This window comes from Triturus cristatus, chromosome 1_2, assembly GCF_964204655.1.
Source record: "Triturus cristatus chromosome 1_2, aTriCri1.1, whole genome shotgun sequence".
In the NCBI taxonomy this organism is placed as follows: domain Eukaryota; kingdom Metazoa; phylum Chordata; class Amphibia; order Caudata; family Salamandridae; genus Triturus; species Triturus cristatus.
The window spans coordinates 840009158-840022833 of record NC_140580.1 but is presented as its reverse complement, the minus strand read 5'-3'; the positions used below and the strand labels follow the sequence as shown (position 1 = coordinate 840022833).

The 13676-nt window shown below is 41.1% G+C and overlaps 1 protein-coding gene across 19 annotated transcripts in view; it reads left to right on the top strand.

Moving 5' to 3' along the window:
* The window catches only part of EIF4G3 (eukaryotic translation initiation factor 4 gamma 3), a 1568346-nt gene that overhangs the window by 922022 nt on the left and 632648 nt on the right, over positions 1 to 13676 (top strand). For all 19 annotated transcript variants that reach the window (XM_085608969.1, XM_085608978.1, XM_085608977.1 and 16 more), the window contains one exon: positions 7403 to 7600. In XM_085608969.1, coding sequence (XP_085465095.1) covers positions 7403 to 7600 — 198 coding nt within the window. The remainder of the gene's footprint in view (positions 1 to 7402; positions 7601 to 13676) is intronic.

The following is a 13676-nucleotide window of genomic DNA, read 5'->3' as shown; positions in this document are numbered from 1 at the left end:
TCTGCAATCTTTAAATATTCTTTAAAAATCGTATAATATCTGAAAACGTAATTACTTACCTGTTTTGGATAAAGGTCCCAGTACAGAGTCTAGGTACCCAGTACTGGATTACAAAAGTAACGAGAACATACTGTACCTGCAACTTGAATTTTCTTCCATAGGGATCATTGACTGTTTTCTTTGAAATATTTTCTAAGTGTCAACTTTTAAAATAGCTAAATATTGTATAAAAATCATCACAGTAATTAAGTCGACTTTCATCACTTGATTCTAAGTACTGACCCAGGACTGAATCTAGGATCCAGTCCTGGAATTCCAAAAGTAATCCTAAAAGTAATCTGTTAAAATTACTTGAAATTTCCATTGAGCTCAATGCATTGCTGTGTTTAAAATAGTGTTGCCTATTGCAACCACTTGTAACTGTTAACAAAAGTCAATTGCATATTGCAAAAGTATTTATATAAAGCATCTCATTCTGAGAAAGTATATTTTAATGCCAAGTGTTGGCTCTAAAATAAAACAAGCATATATTTTTTTTATATATAGACCATTGGCCTAGAGTTCAGTTATTGAGTGTGTGAGACCATTTGCTGACTGAGTGTGTACAACAAATGCTTTACACTGTCCTCTGATACTGCCTTACTGCTTGCCCAAGCTACCACTTTAGAGAGTAAGGTTATATCTAACTTTAGCCTATGTCAAACCCTGGGGGACTGTGGACTCTGTACACCCTGTACCTATTAGGGAACAGTATATACAGAGCCACTTTCTCACAAATGCTGGATATGTTTGTCACTTATTTGGATTGAGAAGGGTTGGGGAGGGGTAGAAAAGGGAAAAAGGTTTGCATTCATATAGCGCCTGTAACCCTGATGGGAAACACTTGATTGCCGAATAGTACGCTACTCTGGAACCCATAAAGGATTAGTGGTGAATTATAGTGGAATATGGAATTTGAGAAGTAAACATGTTAGTATGTTATTTTGATTGAAAAGGATAGTGGAGGGATAGGAGATTGAAGGATTTTTTTAAATTTCTTCTTTTACGTCATAGCGGTAGAAGGAGGCTTTTGGGTGAGTAAAAAGGGTTTTTGGAGGGGAAGAGTCAGAGGGAAGAGTTTAGAAAGGTTTGCTTTGGGGGATCGGTATAGTAAAAGAGAGGTGTCAGGTGATGCAAGGAGGGGTAGAGTAGGAGAGAGTCTAGAAAGGGTTATTTTGGGGATCAAAGTAGTGGTATGGGGTTTGTTATAAATGAGAGAGTGGAAGTAGAGGATATATTGATAGATGTATAGGTTAAGAGATAGGGTAGTGCATTGGAAAGAGTAGTAGAAAGAAGTTTGAGATGAGTCAGAAAGTTGGGTAGAAGATACATTGCGAGAAGTATAGGCTGAGAAATAGGGTAGTGCATTGGAAATGCCAAATTAGAAGAAAGTGATAAATATATAGATCCATAAGTACATTGAAAGTATAAAGATGGTTAAAGGATGTAAGTATATGTAGATTAAAGATATTGATAGAGGTACAGGATGAGAAATAGGGTAGTGCATTGGATATGGTTTTTCAGGAGAAAAGTAACAGACACAGATCCAAGTACATGGAGGTACATAGATGTACATGTGGACCAAAGATGATTTTTTTTTTATCAACATAATTATTCTACATGTTTAAACAAAGCAATACACAAAGATAGGTACATATCTATAGTGAAAATAAATGCTTATATACAGAGGGATACGCTGTAAATTTCTATTAGCGTATGGTGCTTATGTGGGGAAGAGCCAATTCTTGAGTAGTTTTCTGAAGATAATGTGGTTGTCGGTGGATCTTACGTTGGGGGGGTAGAGAGTTCCATAGTTTGGCTGCTTGAACAGAGAAGGGTGTGCCACCCATGTTTTTTTTTTAATTGTATCCTTGGATTTTGAGGTGAGATGCCCCTTTAGAGCGGAGGTTCCTCTGTTGAATGTGATGACCTTCTGCTATGCCCCCTGGTTCGTCGGGGGAGGGGGGATGTGACTGGACCGGGAGCCTTACTTGATTCTTGACGACCCCAAAGCAGAACCGGCCTGACTGGGTGGGGGTAAGGGAAGTGAGAGCGGGGAAGGCTGGTACGGGCAGCAGGACACTGGGTTCAGCCCAGTCATAAAGTTAAGCACAGGAATATGGCCAGGGGTGTATTTAACCACAGATGTAGGACGGGACCCCCTCTTCTACAGAGGGGAGGGAAGAGGGAGTTGGAGGGCTAGGGATGGAGGAAATGTCGTGGGAGGTGCGGGGGTGGGAGGTATGAAAGGGAAGTGGGGGAGCATGGGCAGCGAAGCATCAGCCCGTGATCTGTGCCAGCTCGAAAACTGGACCAGGGAAGGCCTAGCGGTCTGAGCCTGGCTCTCCACCTGCAGGCCCCGTGGGACAGGACCTCGTCCCCCCCCCTTCAGACACGCACAGTTGGCTATCTCTGCCATTTGTTATCCACTCATGGTTTCTAGTTGAGCATTGTGCCGAAAAGTGGACATCATTGACATTTGGATGGCTATCAGGGACACAATGTGCAACATGGCTTGTGATTGATAGATATTTAGATAATGCACATGACAGTGACTCAAAGGCCCAGATGGACCTATTTACGAGCACTGGTCTAACACAGCTGGTCGAAAGTCACACGCATAGTGCCGGCCATTTGCTGGATGCAGTTTTTCCCGACTATCCGCTCCTGAAATTCGACAGGAGCCTACATCTACTATGGTCGGACCATGCAGCGATTCTGTTCAATCTTGCCCTGCCACACTCTACAAGCAATAAACAGGTGTTCATAAAAAGCCCGAACCGTTTTCTCTGGCACCGCTTAGACCACACGCATCTGGCTACCGAACTTAGCTGTGAGAGACCCCCCTAGCCTCTGCCCCAGAAAAAGCAGCTCAAGACTACCATGACTGGATCCGGACTTCGATACGGGCAACCGTTCCCCAAAGATTAGGAAAAATCACGAGGTCAGCTCCCACGGAACCCTGGTTTTCGAATGAGTTGAGACCTCTTAAGAGGCAGTGTCGTAGGCAACAAAGGCGCTGGAGACTCATTTACGACCCCTTAGAAAAAGAGCGCTATAGGGAAATACTTACTCAGTACAAAGCCAGCATTCACAATGCTAAAATCAAGTACTACTCAGAGACGATTCATAAAGCCTAGAATAATTCAAAAGAATTATTTGTCACTGTTCAAAAACTGAGCCAAATCCATGTGCATAAAGAGTCGATCCTGGGATCAAGTAGTCTGTGACACCTTGGCTTCCACCTTCTGTAGTAAAGTCCGGGACATTTACAACAAATTTGCATCAAAAACTACTTGTGTAGCAAGTAGTCCAACTCCCCTGGAGCCAAAACACTCCAGTAACCCAAATCCTGCGGTTCTCTCAGAGTTTCCTCCAATCACATGCGAGCAGGCGTTTAAACTTCTTACTGCCGTCAAATCGGGCTCACCATTGGATCCTTGCCCCCCAAGATCTTAATCTCAGTGATCAAATCAATAGCCGGCCATCTCACTGAGCTTTTTAATCTTGTTCTGGAAACCGGCATCTTTCCTGATCGATGGAAAAAGTCCTCTATCCTACCACTTTGAAAAAATCTAATCTGGACAAACCCTGCCAACTATCGCCCCATAGCCCTTCTGCCACTGCCAGCAGAAATCCTCGATAAATACTTAAATCAAGAACTCACTAAGTTTATCAATAACAACAGCATTTTGGACCCTTCCCAATTCGGTTTTCGCGGCGGCCACTGTACGGAGCTTGCCCTGATCACGGCCACAGAGGAAACCAGGCGTTCAGTAGATAAAGGAGGTATGGCGGCACTGATCCTTCTTGACCTGTTGGCAGCATTCGACACGGTGGACCATGTCGTCCTACTACTCCGTCTTCAAGAAACTGGCATTGCCAGCACCGCCTTACAACTATTTAGCTCCTTCCTCTCTAACCGGGAACAACGTGTGGAAATGGAGGGCCTGAGCCCACAGAACTTAATTCTTCCGTGTGGGTTTCCACAGGGCTCGTCTCGCAGCCCCACACTTATTAATCTGTACGTGGTTCCTCTGGCTAAGCTCATTAAATCCTTTGGATTTGCGATGGTGTCATACGCCGATGACACGCAGATTATTGTGTCCATCTTAGAGAACCCCCATAGTACCATCCATAACTGCCAGGCCTGTATGAGACAGGTGAGCAAATGGATGTCGGAAAATTGCCTTAAACTGAACTCCAATAAAACGGAGGTTCTTCTCTTTGGCAAGAATGTCGCCCATTGGTCATCGGACTGGTGGCCCGGCAAACTTGGCCGTCTCACCCACGCCAGTCTCAAAGGCCAGGAACCTGGGAGTTATCGTTGATACCACACTATCATTTTCCCATCATGTTAATGCTTTGACATCAGCCATCTGGTTCATCTTAAAAAATGTAAGAACAATTTTCTGTTTTATACCATCCGACCTACAGAAAACAGTAGTCTCAGCATTAGTGTTGTCTAGGCTGGACTACTGTAATGGTCTCTTGATTGGTATGAATAAATCCCTCCTCTACAAGCTACGAATCCTGCAGAAATCTGCTGCCCGCCTACTGTACAAACTGACAAAATTTGCTTCTGCAAAGGCAGCCCTTAACTCTCGTCACTGGTTCCCATTGGAAAAGAGGATAACATTTAAGGCCCTTCGCATTGTGTTTAGGGCGCTGCACAAACAGGGTCCTGTCTATCTAATGGACCACTTCTGTTGGTACTCCCCTCCAAGAATGCTGCGGTCTGCCTCCCATCAGTTGGTAGAAGTTCACAAGGCACGACTCTCCAAATGGGGAGGGAAAGGCTTTTTCTACATCACTACTAGACTATGGAACCAACTGCCACTTTCACTAAAAAAAAACTCGCCAGACCTAATATCGTTTAGGAAAATCCTAAAGACCTGGCTTTTCCAGGCATAGAGCTACACAGTAATCATCTCGCTTCTCTTGATTCCCCGTAGTCGGCTGGAGCTTGTGATATCAGCGCCTGTCTGGGTAGTAGTGCTCTATATAAATATATAAATAAATACATGGCGACATGAGGAAGATTCTGTCCACTTGTGGTAGTAGCACAGGCAAAATGGCAAGGTGGTATTTGCAAGCACAATTTGTGGACGTACTAAAATAAACTGTTATTTGGTGACAGTAAGATATTTTCAAAACCTCTCAAGATTTTGTGTGGGGGAAACAGATTATTATTTATTTTTAAATAAAGCCCTGGCATGGCAGAAAAAAAAGTGTTTTTTCGGGTAGTGTCAGGCTGATGTTTGAACACCAAACTATTGTTTCCATAATATATTTAAAGCTGATAATTGAGTGATAATTCATGCTAACCCTAGGGACTCTTATTGCTGATGCTGATGCTGATGCTGTTGCTGTGGAGGAGGTGCTATTTAGTAAACGATGCCGGGCTGACTTGCCCGATCTTAGATTTGAACATACGCATTAGGAGCGTTGCACTCATCTCTGAGGTAAATGCTCAACCAACAGAGCTATTTTACAGATGCACACTTAATGATAATCCGTTATTCATATGTCTGTGTACCATCTCTCAGAGGGAGGGAACTAAACAACTCTTTGTCAGTTATGGCTTTCTTCGATTGAGCATGGCATCTTTAAAAAAAACAATGTCTAGATGGATAGTTTCATGTGTTGCCTGTTACTAACCATCCAACAAACCCCTTCCTAGTGGACCTAGAGCGCATTCTACACAAAGGAAGGTGATTATTTCTGCCTTTTTTAAGAAATGTCCAAGTAGCAGCAAAATGTAAGTCGCCACCTGGGGGTCTAGTCATACCGTCAGTAAGCCTTACTGTTTAGCGGCGGATGCCATAACATACACTTTAGTCAGCCAAGCAGAGTTAAAAAACCTATGTGGTGAATGTTGCTTTATTTTTACATTTTCCTTCAGCTGTTCTGTCTTTGCTACTGATTGTTGAAAACCATGGTTTTAGGGATGAGATTGCAACTGTATTCCCTGTTTTGTGACTATTAGTGAGCGACCTTTGATGCAGAAAGAAATGTTTCTTACTTGTAATACTTTTTGTGTATATTCACTGACATTATAAAATTCTAACAGCGAATTACACTCTGGTAGGTTAGTTATTGCTTTTCATAAGAACTGAGACTGTGAGGCAAGCTACCAGTGTAGTTTATGCTGAACGATAGAGATTGCTGACTCTGTATAGCAACAGTGTACCTTTTTTAACCTTGTGCACTCTTGGCTTGACAGGCAACATTTGTCTCATTTTTCTCTCTCTACTGTAGGTTCTTAGAGATTCCTGTTACTGGTGTAGCACATTTTTCGGCTATGTGCTGCAGTTTCGTCTTTATATTAACAAAAATTTGTCATTTCCAGATAGAAGCTGAACTGAACTGTTTTTTTTCTTTTCTTTTTACTTTGGAGGTGATACTGGGTTTTGGGGAGTTTGTATGCCGACCTCCAGTTCAAGTTTTAGTCATACTGAAAGCATTCCGAGGTTCCCACAAGCCGGTGGGAATATTCTATGTTCATGACTTCAGTGCAGATGTCTGCAATCTAAGATGTCTGCAATCTAGAACTAGGATTACAAGCCCTTCACCAACCTCCTTATGGCAAATGTACTGTAATACCAATCGGCAATTTCTCTGACATGTAGCCATACCTCAGTGTGCACTGAGGCCAACACAAGGTGGTTAGTAGCATTTTATAAAAGCCACTATTAATAGTAGTAAAGTAATTTTTTGGGGTTTCATGTCCTACAGGTTTAGTTTGTTATACTCTGTGACATTTGCAAAGCAGCAGTTTGAGGGATCTGTTGTATATTTGTTTAGATACTGCTTCTGGTGCAATCATCCAGATCAATAAAAATGTTTTCCCCTTTTGCATCACTTCCTCTGTAGTTAATTCACAGATTGGTAGTTCTTAACAACCCATGTGAGAGGTAAACCAATTTATCTTCATTATGGTTACCGTAGATATACATCAATAGGACAATCTTAAGTTTTTTCTTCCTTATAATGAGGATGCATCTTTGCGATATCGGTATTTCATTAAATTGAGTATGTTTGCTGGGGGGGTTGATGATATTGAAAAGATTGACCTATGATAGCAAGGCACTGACACCACAAAGCTGGTTAAAAAAAAACTTTAAAACTGTGAAAGTATTCAAACCTGACAGCATTGCAACACTATGTGAAGCATTGAAATGCATTATGCAGTTGAGTAAAAAAAAATTTCAAACGTTTTTTAGAGCTTGTCTACTGCAATTTTGTAAGGACTGTGGGCTGCAAATGTTTCTGACTAGATCATGAGTGTAGGGCTGTTGCCATCTTCATCCAGCCAATCCATTATCCCTCCATAAATACAATTACTTTTTTTATTTATCAGGAGCTGTTCCGCAAGGTACGAAGTATCCTTAACAAGCTGACACCTCAGATGTTTAACCAGTTGATGAAGCAAGTAACCGACCTAACTGTGGACACAGAAGAGCGTCTGAAGGGTGTCATTGATCTGGTTTTTGAAAAAGCCATAGACGAGCCAAGCTTCTCTGTAGCATATGCCAACATGTGCAGGTGCCTTGCAACGGTAAGAGTCTAAGACTAAGTCAGTAGGACAGAGACCAATTGAGTTGAGACAGATTGTGTTTTCCTACAGCTGTTAATAACCTGATTTTGCGTAGTCTAGGTCCATCACAAAATCTTGCTCCGGAGCAGTGCTTTGGGGAGAGGTCTTGCTAGTCTTCCAGAAGATTAAATTAGGTTTTGTAGTTTAACTGCAATTTTTTCAAAACCTTATTTACTGTTTTTGCTTATGATGGTTAAGGATTAGGATTCCTGGTGTGTTGTTCACAATCATGCTATGACAGAATCTTGTTTATATACAAAGCTATTCAATCTGATTTATTGTCACCCAAATTTTCACGAGAGTTGGAATACACCAAGCTTTTTCCGCAGACATTTCAAACTCTTGGTTCTTTCAGGTAGCTATAGCGTTTGCTTCCATGTGTCGCTGCTGCCTCATCCAACAAACATTGTTGCTCACACCTCAATACCATCACCCTGCTCTCTGCCACATCCAGTGAGTGCAACTCAAACACTCATGAGATTACGTCTTTTGGGAAACTTAACTGCTGTCCATTTCAAAGATTCCTTTTCTGCCTCATCATAAACTAGAACAATGTGGTGACTGTTCTCGGATCTTGAGAGGAGGAAGACCAAAGCAGCTCCCCAGTGGATGACATTGGGAATCAGAAAATACACAGGGAGTCGAGTTCAAAGGGGCACACTTGAGATCTCACTCTTGTGGGAGCTGTCTGGAACAGCAATACACTCTTAAGTATGAACATGTGTGAACATGAAGGTGGCTTGTGCACAAGTAAAGTTGGTGCTGTCCCATGCTGGACACTGCACAGGCTCGCTCAGGCATACATGCAGAACAAGTAGTTGAAAAGTGTGTTATTGGGGGAGAGTTTTACTTTGCTGTTGTGTGACTGGGTTTAGCAAATCCTCGACTGTGCTTCACCTGCACACTAACCATCATACCTGTTAAATTAGATATCTGCATTGAGCTGCACATTGTAGATGTAAATCAGCATACAGCCAAATGGTTTTGAGGATGCACTGCATGCATCCCGTTACTTTCTACCTGACCTCCGTTTCACAAAATGTGTAGACCAAAGGATTCATAAGCATTCTTTATTGACAAGTGCGGTACCTTACCGAGTGGGTTGGTAAAAAGAAACAGGCCCACTAGATGAGTGAATATAATGGAGCATGCAGTAACGTAGTCCGCTTGAACATCGCTAGAGGGGGATATAGTGCAATCCTAAAAATGCTGCACAGGAAGCCTTTTGATCAGCAAATTAGAAACTTTGAAAAAACACATAAGATGGTAATGTCGGAGCGAAGCTCAGCAAGCGAATCAGGCTGCACGAGAGGAGACAAAGGTCTCATCTTTAGATATCGGGCTATAAAAGTGAGAACTGTTGCCAACATAGCCACTGCCTGTGTTAATAATGCCAGGCTCAAGGAAATCCTTTAGTGAAAGCACCCCAGGTCCGATCAGTAACCTGGGTGAAAACTTGAAGAATCGCAATCAAGATGGAGCAAAAAAATTACGACAGAACTACATTTGTCTTGAAGTTCAAGACAATGTAAAGCAAATGAGAGACGATCAGATGAGCAAAGTGCATGAAGTAGAAGGGAAGGGAAAGCAAAGCAAAGGTGAGGAAACGTGATTGAAGTGGCTATCTTGCATGTGACAACTTGTCAAATTGCCTGGAATCTTCAATGTGGTAGCTTAAGACGGGATGTTAATCTGTACTCTTTAAGTGGAACACACGCCTGGGTAAATAGGGTCTATGAGAATCCATTTATAAGGGTAGAAAGGGAATAGGAGAGAGGAGGAAAAACAGACATCCGATCAAAAGCAAAGCAGCACTCCTGCTTCCCACTATTCGGATTAGATAGTACATGACCTTTAATTAATCCAGAGTATAAGAGAGCACAATAACCCCAAATGAGACCTTTTAAGAGTGTCAATGTTAAACATAAGGTAGGAATGCAATAAGGTCTTAGCTCACCACCAATGCATAGAGAAGACGATATTTAGCCTCCTTGTTACGGGTATATCACTTAGGAGCTGACCTGTGCAATAACATCCAAAATACTGACCATACAACTTTAATCGAATTTGTAGCAAGAAATACCTGTGAGCATTAAAGGTCAGCAAAAATTTCCTGCCTAGGACAGACTGTCCAAAGGAACCGAAGAAGGAAAAGCAATACAAGGCACACAAATGCAATTTGGGTGTGAAGTGAGAGGAAGCAGAATAGCCTTACAACCACTGTTGTCAAGCATTGTCATACTATGTTTTCTGAGCTTTATTCCCCTTGTTGCCTCGCTTACCTCCACAGCACTATTTTATAAGTGTCTGAATTCCTTTATGGACCAGCCTCAAAGGGCCTTCCATCTCTCTGTTCGCCAGAGTTTCCATAAATGTTTATATTTCTCTAGGTGTTTTAACAAATCCCTCTGTCTAATTCTTCAGAACATTAGTAACTACCATGCTTAGACCTTATTTCGTGATAACGTCCGACACAACCAACCTCTCAGCCCTTAAGGGCAGATTTGAGACTGAATACCATTATTACATATTGAGTGCTGGAACTTAGAAAATAGACTTTGGAGGGAATTTGCAGTTTAGAAACGTAAAGGAGGAGGCCAGTGCTTTGCGTTTTACATTATACATCCATGAACATTTTTTCAATTACTGAAGAAACCGATGTTGGACTTGAGACTTAGTCCCTAATTGACTCCACAGTGTCGGAGATGTTCATCCTGGTGATGTCAAATACCCCTGAAATGTTCAAACCATGCTCATTTGTAACCAATGAAGGAGCACATCTTTTAGGTTGCTAAGATGTCTAACAAGATCACATTTTGATGCTGTCAAATACTGTTGGGCAAGGTCTTGTCAAAACTGAGATTGAGATGACACAATGTGACAAATCTCAGGCAGCGCACACAAGCACAAAATTTGTATAAGCAGACTCTTCCACTGGATCTGGACTCTGACTCGAACAGTACACCTACAGTATGTCATCTGTCAGAAAAAAAGTGAGCTTATTGAAGATCATGGAGATTACAAGACGCCTCAAGCTTCCTTGTCTGCTTATGTCCAAAGAAATCCACAAGATGCAAGAAAAGGTCAGATGTCTTGCATTGGTAGAGCTAGAGGACAGTGGATGAGGCATATTAAAGAATAAACCCTGTTGCCTCCTTACATTTACATTTTGTGCTATCTGCACTTTTTAATCCTGACAACAACGTATGTCATTCAAGGTTTTTGACAGTTATATCTGGCGGAGAAATTTCTCCAGGAAGAACTATAATGTGAAGAGACACCAGGGTGTACGATTCAGTTGGAGGTAATTCAGATTTTAAGCTTTCATTAGTGGTGGTTAAAGAAACAGCCTCACTTTCACATCCCCTTCAAGGGAGCATCCATGCATGAAAGGAGGCACTCTTGCACAATCTTGTCAGGCGGTGGGTGCACTCCAGGAAATCAACTTGGAGGCATACATACAATAACTAAGAGGTGTGTCAAGCTCCAGCTTTAGGAACGTCATCTGCTGACCTGAGATGATATTTAGTACCTTCATTAAAAAAAGAAACCGAGACAGTGTTGGTTCTTCTCCAAAGGATTACTTCTTCTAAAGGACAAATTTGAAAGGATTACAATAAGATTTATTCTTAGTTTTCAACACTGTCAATCACATCTTGATATTAGGAAAGGTGAGTACACCTGCCTTTATACCGAATCTCAGCTTTCAGATGAGATACCAGAGCACATGCAAGGATTATTGCAGGGAACTCTGAACTTTTGTATTGAACACTTTGGGTGTGTGGATGTGTATTTGATAATTGGTGTATTTGAATGTACATGCAGAGTTCAACGTTTTCTTTTAGCTTCTTGCAATACACAGATAATGGGCTAAGGTGCAAAACATGAGCCCTCCACCGCTTTTTTATTTTTTCCCTGGAGAATTTCCTTTAGAATTGAGAAAATTAAAGAAAGTTTTTATGCACTCTGCAAGAGTATGTGGTACTAATTTAAGCACAGAAAGGTACACCTCAATATTGATTGTTTGGGATTGGAAGGATAAGACATTCATGAAGACTTACGAGAACACACCACAAAGTTCTGGTATAGTGGATCTCCATGAATTTGATGCATGCATAAAAAACGTAAATTTGTATTTTATCAAAGATTGGCCCCATACTTGAAAGATTCCATTTTAGAAAGAGAGTACAGAGTCTGTGATTTGGTTGAAGATGTAACAGAGCTAAGGAAATTAGCAGAAAATAGTAAGTTATTAGCAATGCAGAAGAGAGTATAAGAAACCGATTTACACTTGGTGCAATATTGGCAAAGTCAGGGATGAACTCTGGTTGAAGGATGACCCTAATTTAACTGAGGTGCTGCAGATTGCCAAAACAACTGTGCACAATTGTGCATGTGTTGAAGAAATTTAAAAAGCAAATTGTGCCAAGGAGAAAGTGCAGGTAGTGTCAAACAAAAAGAAGGGTGAGATCACACATACAGATAGAAGCAATATGCAGTGTTTTAAGTGTGGGAACACAGGAAACTTTGCTAATGATGAGCAGTGTCCAGAGATAAAATCTATTTGTTTACCGTGTGGGAGAAAAGGGCATTTTCACAAAGTCTACAAAATCATCCAAGAGGGTGAGTAATGTAAATCACATGATAGTACAGGTTGTGTTGAAAAGAAAGGATCTAGAGATATATATGTGTTTTATATATATATATATATATATCTCCTTTTATAGTGGTGATATTTATACAAGGACCAATGCTGCACGGACAAGTAGTGCCTTCAGCTGAAATTAACACCACAAAAAAGAAATCAAATGTGAGACAGCAGGTGACACTGCACTTTCAGCACAATAACCAGTGTATGCAAGTACTATAATGCTTATTCAACAGTACTACACAATCACAGAGCATAAAAAATAATCAGAGTTTACACAAAGGGGTTTTTAGCCCAAGCTGGAGAGATCTGGTTTTATGCACACCAGTTCTAAGAATAAAAACGTTTAGAAAAACGGTAGCACTTTCTGACTCCAGCCACTAAGTGAGGGGATATGTGTATAGTATGTGAATCTATACGAGTCGAGCGGCAAAAACTATTGTGACAGGTAGCGAGTTTCTTTTTGCTCACATATTTCAACTGCTTTATGGTGGTCCGTTAGTATGCAAAGTTAAGCCGGTTGACTGGGGCAATCGAGCAGCAGAAATCACCACCAATCTTTCATGTTGTTAGTCAAGCTTCCTGGGGAAGGTGAGTGGTATATCCTGCACAGGAGCACATCATCTTTTTTGTATTTGTTTTTACTGGTAAAGGAGAAAACAAACTGTCATTGTTCTGATATAAAGCAGGGGTGAAAACATGGAGTACACCAATTGATTTTTTTGAAGTTTACATTCTTCTGCATGTTTTTTTTTTAATCCTCTATGAACATTGACGTTTTGCTTTATATTTACTGCATTTTGATGTCTATGTACCTTTGTCCATTGTTTTCAGTGCTTCTAGTTTATTTAAGCAAAATGATGATTAATCATTGAATATATGTGCTTGGTCTGTATACTGACAAAGTAGTTTGCCTATTGTAGTTTTAAAAAAGAGAAGAAAATATAGCTTGTTTGTACCTTCATTCTTTACATTTTTAAAGTGTGTATATTTCTAAAACAACTCACCCAAAAATTTCGATTTTTGCAGGGTGCGTCCTTTTGCTTGGATTAGGGGAAGAGTATGCTAATGTTAACTCAAGGTCTGAAAGACCCCAGTTGGAATTTGATTTAACAATTCCTTTTTATTAGACCGGCTTTCAGGCAGGATGGGGGATCACTGACAAAATCATGGCGTGCTCCCTGATGATTCAATGAGCAATCATATTGAAAAAAGAATTCATAACACTGCTTCACTGACTTTAAGGCAGTCTTTGAAGGAATTGGTATTTTGTGATTTATGGCACACACTATCATCCTGTGTCATCCCCAGTCTGCTTCAAACCATTCAGGTATCAATCAATCAGGGTTTGTAAAATGCAGCTACTCACCCGTGAGGGTCTCAAGGCGC